This window comes from Gallinula chloropus (genome assembly GCF_964237585.1).
Source record: "Gallinula chloropus genome assembly, chromosome: 13".
In the NCBI taxonomy this organism is placed as follows: domain Eukaryota; kingdom Metazoa; phylum Chordata; class Aves; order Gruiformes; family Rallidae; genus Gallinula; species Gallinula chloropus.
The window spans coordinates 9,864,278-9,870,277 of NC_140098.1; the positions used below are offsets into that span (position 1 = coordinate 9,864,278).

The 6,000-nt window shown below is 49.6% G+C and overlaps 1 protein-coding gene across 1 annotated transcript in view; it reads right to left on the minus strand.

The window, feature by feature from the left end:
- TOX3 (TOX high mobility group box family member 3) overlaps window positions 1–5,393 on the minus strand; it is a gene marked incomplete at its 5' end in the record, with an annotated part of 82,136 nt that extends 76,743 nt beyond the window's left edge. Inside the window, one exon of the mRNA XM_084270205.1 lies at window positions 5,292–5,393. Coding sequence (XP_084126331.1) covers window positions 5,292–5,393 — 102 coding nt within the window. The remainder of the gene's footprint in view (window positions 1–5,291) is intronic.
- Window positions 5,394–6,000: the final 607 nt, after the last annotated feature.

Consider the following 6,000-nt stretch of genomic DNA (forward strand, 5'->3'; position numbering starts at 1 on the left):
TCTAACAATATTTTAAAAAATTTAGTCCTGCTAAGTATACTTTGTATACAGCCAGCTCCTTATGTCTTGCTAACAAGCAGTACCTCAGGAGCAGGAAGGAGTTGCGTTATCTGAGCAACAGAAAAGTTGTACACTGCACAATGCAATTAGCATCACCGTTGTACATGCTCGCTCTCAGCAACGCTGGTTCTTGCACAGTGGCTGCCTTTGGCATTTAGGGGTTTCCTTTCACAGCTTATACTCGCTCTTCAAGCGCCTCACGTAATCTGTGGGATGATTGCTCCTGAGAAACAGCATAATGCAAGCTGTGGTGATGATACAAACTGTAATTTGTGTTCTTGTGGGCATACTCATCTGATCATTGCACTTCCTCTTCCAAACACTGGGAATCATGCACCATTTCTAGAGCTGGATTAAACAGCTGAATATTTTGGGAAGTTTTTCTGCTCCCCTGCAGTAGTTGCCTGCACAGTCCTGAGGTTTTGAGGTACTGGAGTCAGGGAAGGGCTGTTCTGGGAATGAAGTAGTTCAGGACACTTGCCACATGTACCAGAAGCCCAGTGGGAAGTACTGAAGGTAAGATGGCATCCACGGAGTTGATACTGCAACAGGACCTTTCCAATCTCTTACTTAAATTGCTTCCAGCAAGGCTTGAGAGCCTCTATCCTCTATCCTCTACTTTGTGGGAGCTCCTTGGTGCCTTCTGCCATACTCCCATCACCTGGGGTCACGCCATCATGGCCAGTCTGTAGGCACACACGCTACCACAGCACACATCAGCTTCCAGCCACCAGAGACTACCCTGGCTGCGTCAGAGCAGAGCCCAGATGTAAACTAGCATATATGCAGGGCAGATGAAGAGCTTCTATTTTAACAGCATACATGCACCCATTGTCTCTCAACATCTGCTATATGAAAGAAAAACCTAGGCATATATAGCCATGCTAAATTTGCAAGAAGAGTAATTTTTCATCGTTTGCATAACTGTAATCCATTTTTTCCTACCAACACACACTAATGGGAATGTCTTATGGCCCCAGTTTAGCGTGTTACTAAACTACTGCTGTCTTCACTTTACCTCTGGAAGAACAAGATAACCTTCCAGAGCTTCCTTTGCAAAATGCAAAATATTTCAGCCAAAAATACCAGGCTCTGACATTCACATATGTGTGCCAGTGACTAAATTAAGGTATGTATGTTTGAAATTTGTATCCTTCAAGGACAATCTGTGTAGAAGAGTTAAACAGTCTAAAATGGGGACAGTTAAATAATGAAGTAAGGATTCTGGAATTTAATATAATGATAACTCAAGCACTGAAGTGTACATGTTTAGGTTTTGGAGTTTTCTCTTTTCCAAATCGCAGTATAGGAATTGTGGTTCCTTTAATAAAAAATTTATAGAAGGATGTATTTGTTATGATGGATAGTAGTTGCCCAAATATTTTTAGTACAAGACTTGTAATTTACTCAATAAATGAAAAAGTTTGTTTAGAAAAAGCTACTCAACTATAGTGGATGTCCAAAATCATTCTCCATCTGCAGAACCATAAAAGGGCTCAAAACAGAAGCAGCGTGTTTTACAACAGCTGGTCTCCTTCAACTTTCTGTAATTTTGGCAAATTCTTTTTAGAACACAGCAGTAGGACTCTTCTAGAAACAGGCAGACCATGACTTCACTTGTGTAGTCCCACGAACCAGAGGTGGATCGCTCCTATCCCTAACCACCACCAGCCAGACACACACAGGGTCAACTTATGTTCTCTCACACCAGCACTGAAAACTTATCAAATATGGCCCGGATCCAGCAAAGCACTTAAGCACATGCTTTACTTTAAACATGTAAGTAATCCTATTAGAGTAAATGAGATTCAGCATAAACCACTGGACTGAATCTCAGAATACCTTGGTTGTGGCCCTGATTATGTCAGTGACCGACTGTGTAACCTTGGACAACTGTGCTTCTGTGTCTTTATTTCCTCTTTCGCCCTTTACGTGTGTTTGCCATGTTGCACGCCATCTCAAGAAAAAACAACAACAAACCAGAATCTTCTAGAAACTGCAGTGCTATGATTAATAACAGGGACACTTACTTACTGTAGTCCCTTTTCAAATGCCTGTCATATACTCAAAACTAGCGCTCACACAAAAAAGCCCCAAGATAACACCCCTTACCCTGAGGGCAACTCATCCAGTACTGAGAACCCCTTTCCAAAGCAGAGTCTTGTTCTTAACAAGCAGCTGTGGAGAAGGAATCTGGCTGTTGGGTACATGAGGGTGGGGGCAGGACAGCTCCTAAGCACACATATTACAGGCCTGGGACTCATGGTCCAGCTTCCCCATACTGTAATTCCCTTGCTCACAGGGCAAGGCGACGTCCAAGCCCTGCTCGGGGGATTCATGGGCCGGCCTGCCTCACTGCTGCCAGTGCTGTACCCACAAAGGGAAAACCAAACCATTCAGGCCCCAGAAATCCCATCCAGAGCACGGCAGTGGAAGACCGTGCTGCCTCACTGGGCAAAAGGCAGCGACAGGAAAGGGCTTTATGTCCAACATTATCAGACGTCATGACCCAAGACAGTGTTTCCCACAGGTAGGCCGTATGCCATCAGCTCTACATTGTAATGATCCTGAGAAGATTCTCACATAAATGATTCTGCTTTTGCACATCTACACAACCATGCAATGTGTTTACTCTTGCCATCACATTTCCTGCTTCCCGGCAGTTGTCGCAGGCAATGTCACTGTCACAAGGAGAATATGGATTCGGCTCCTAACAATGAAGCAGGCATGGATGAGTGGGCAGGATACTCAAATGAGTTTCAGAAAGACTTGAAGTGAAATACTGTCCCCGGTGAAATCAATAACAGTTCTCCCATTTACTTCAGCAGAGTAAATATTTCAACTCTTTTTTTTCTATGCCTTGTGGTCATCTCAGCACCTAACAGAGTAATCATTTATGTTCCTTAGGAGCCCAGGGAAAAGGACAGAGAGGATAGAAAGCAAGGGAGGGAGCAAAGGTTTCAAAATAAATGTACTCGTTTTCCAGAATATTTCAAAAACCCCAAACAAAACTTAAAACGATTCCTGTAGTTATAGATTCTAAGCAATGCATAAAATACGGTTAGTTACAATCCCCCTTTCTAGGAATTCATTCAGAAACTCCTCTCCTGTCCTCGAAACACCTGTACACGCTTTGGGGCCTTCGCAGCTGAGCCAAGGAAGAGCTCCCAGACACACAGCTTCACGCGTGACAGTCTGCTCCGGATCAGGCCTTTCCATACAACGATACCTATTACAAGATACACGCATCGCGTGCTGTAGTTTGTTAATCATTTTTTGCTGTAGATTGGAAGCCCATCCTACAAGATACTTGCCAAAATTATCTTGAAGAGTACAGCAACTGAGAATCATTCTTTAATAGGTCAAAAGTTTTTACTCTTTCCTTTTTCTGAATGGGTGCTCTCTTCGCGTTGTATAAAGGGAAACAGTCAGGAGGTTGAAAATTGTGCATTTGCAGTTTTACAATAAACTACTAGTTTTCAGAAACTATTCAAGATTTTGGACAGTAAAAAAAAAAAAAAACCCAAACAAAAAACCCCTGAACAGTAACCTGTAGCAGAGCCTGAAAAAGCGCATACAGAACACAATAAAGTTACTGAATAAGTGAAATTTACAGTAAGCACACTGTCAGCAAGCATTGCTAGTTTCCAAAATTAGTTGGCATATGAGACAACAGTAAGCATTTACTATGCGTTTTAGAGCTCTTGAAGTCCTTAGCAGCATTCAAAGTTAAGGTTGACATTTCATCTTTAATTCATGCTCCCGTGTCTTTCTATATTAACTACTAACAAAGCAGCAGGCTAATAGCCCCAGCACAGAGAGCATGCGCGAGGCAGGGCTGTGCACGCTCCACGGGAACGCTGCGCTGCGTCTCCAGCCAAAGTACATCTGCGCCTTTCGACACGGGAGACGGGCACCAAAGCAGTACTGCCAAACTCGAACACTGCAGCCGCAGAGATGGAGTTCATCAGAAAGGACAACAGGAAAGTACGATCTGTTTAGAAGCAATTCCTCTACGAGAAAGTTTTCTTCAGCTACTGAACCTCCTCATTTGAGCCCACGTTATTTCTCTCTCGCAAAGTTTGGTGAACTGCAAAGATCATCTACTCATTTGGAAAGGGTTCTTTAGAAAAAAGAAATCAGGTTTTAACATAAGTTCAGACTTTGCGCAGCACCCTTCTTCTCCCCAGCATCTCATACAGTGCCTCACAAAAGGCCCCAGAGGTTGGACAAACATAGCACCAGGAAAAACACAGTGTGAAAGGGATCTTTATGTGCATGTGTGAGGGCCCAGCGCTAATAGCTCAATGTGCTATTGACACATCACAGTGCAAACAGCTAAGGCTTTTTCAAAATAGCATGAGTCACAGTGTCGTTCTTAACTTTGCCTTTCCCAGATTTGGGTAATTTGTGAAACAAATCATCCCCCTATTATTAAAACACGGCTTGGTAAACGAAGGGTAGCCACCGGGTACTGACTATTGCTTCTGACTATAACGTTTACCCCATACGCTACGCAAGCCGCAACGAAGGTGTCAAGAGATAGAAGCGGTACCCAACTCCTCTAACAACCCTCCTCACATGAAAACCTTTGCTATCTCCCCGTGCTGGCAGCTGATGCTCTTGAGAGAGCCCTCATGCCCGGTGCGCTCCCTCGGACAGAGCAGCGCGGGGCGGAGGGAGGTGTCCCTGCCCTCCTCGCAGGGATGCCCGAGCCCCGCGCGGGCTCTGCCCGACCCTCCGGGGCAGCTGCAGCGGCTCCAGCCCAGGGAAAAGTTCGGCAAGTGCCAGCCCGAGGCACGGACGGCTGCGCGCCGGCGAGAGCCGCCTTTTGTTCCCCGGCCGCGGGGCACGGCGACTCGCACCCTAAAGTTACTGGCGGGTCCGTTCGGGTGCCGTACTGAACCAGAACGCCCGAGCGCCGGGCCGAGCGGTCGGCCGCGGCCTGGCAGGCGGGTCCCCCCGGGGCGAGTCACGCCGCGGCCGCCGGTGGGAGGCGGCCCGGCTGCTACCGGCCCGGCCGCTCCCGGCCCCGCGGGCGGTCGCTGCCTCCCAACTTTCCGGGGACCGGCGTCCCACGGCTCCGCAGAGTCCCGCGGGCGGGCGTACCCCGCCGCCTCGGGCTTTCGGGCATCCCCAGCACCGAGCCTCCCCGCCCCGACGGAGCCCAAACTCCGGCTCTCGGCAAACCGGCCCCGGCACGAGGAATTAATACACGCGGGAATAATCACCTTGTTGTAGTTGTAGTAACCCAAACATTGGGCAAAGTCCAGGTTGGAGGGGTCTCCGGGAAGAGAGCTGCCCGCCGCAGCCGGGTAAAATCTTACATCCATGCCGGTGCTTTGGTCCAAGAAGTGCACTTGGAGAGACCGCCGGGAGGGTTAATAGATCCACCTTCAGGTGCCTTCCCCGGGGCTGGGGCGCGGGTAAACCGCCGAGGGACCCGAGCTGCGGAGCCTTCCCGAGGAGCGGGACCGAACGAGGGCCGGGAGGCGGCGGGGGACAGCGGGAGGAAGAGGCAGCGGAAAAAGTGCAGGTAAACAAGGAGGAGAGGAGAGGATGAGCGGAGAGGCGGGCGGCGGAGCCCAGGTGGGTGCCCGTCCGCCTCGGAGGGAGGAGGGGAGGGAAGGAGGGAGGGCAGGAGCGAGGGAGGGCAGGAGCGAGGGAGGGAGGGAGGGCTGTTGGTTTTTAAAAGCTCGGTGCCAAGCCACGGGCTTTGCCTCCGCATTCAGGAGCAGCTGCTGTACACAAAGGAGCCACGCGCCCGGCGCGATCGGACGGACCGACCGCCGCTGCCCGCCGCAGCCTGCCCGCGCCGCCGACAAAGGCGGGGGGGCCGTCACCGCCGGGGGGAGCGGGGCACTGCGCTGTCACGGCCGCCCCGCGGCTGCCGGGGAAGGGGGCGGCTGCCCCGGAGTTGGTGCAACAGGGCTGCGCCGG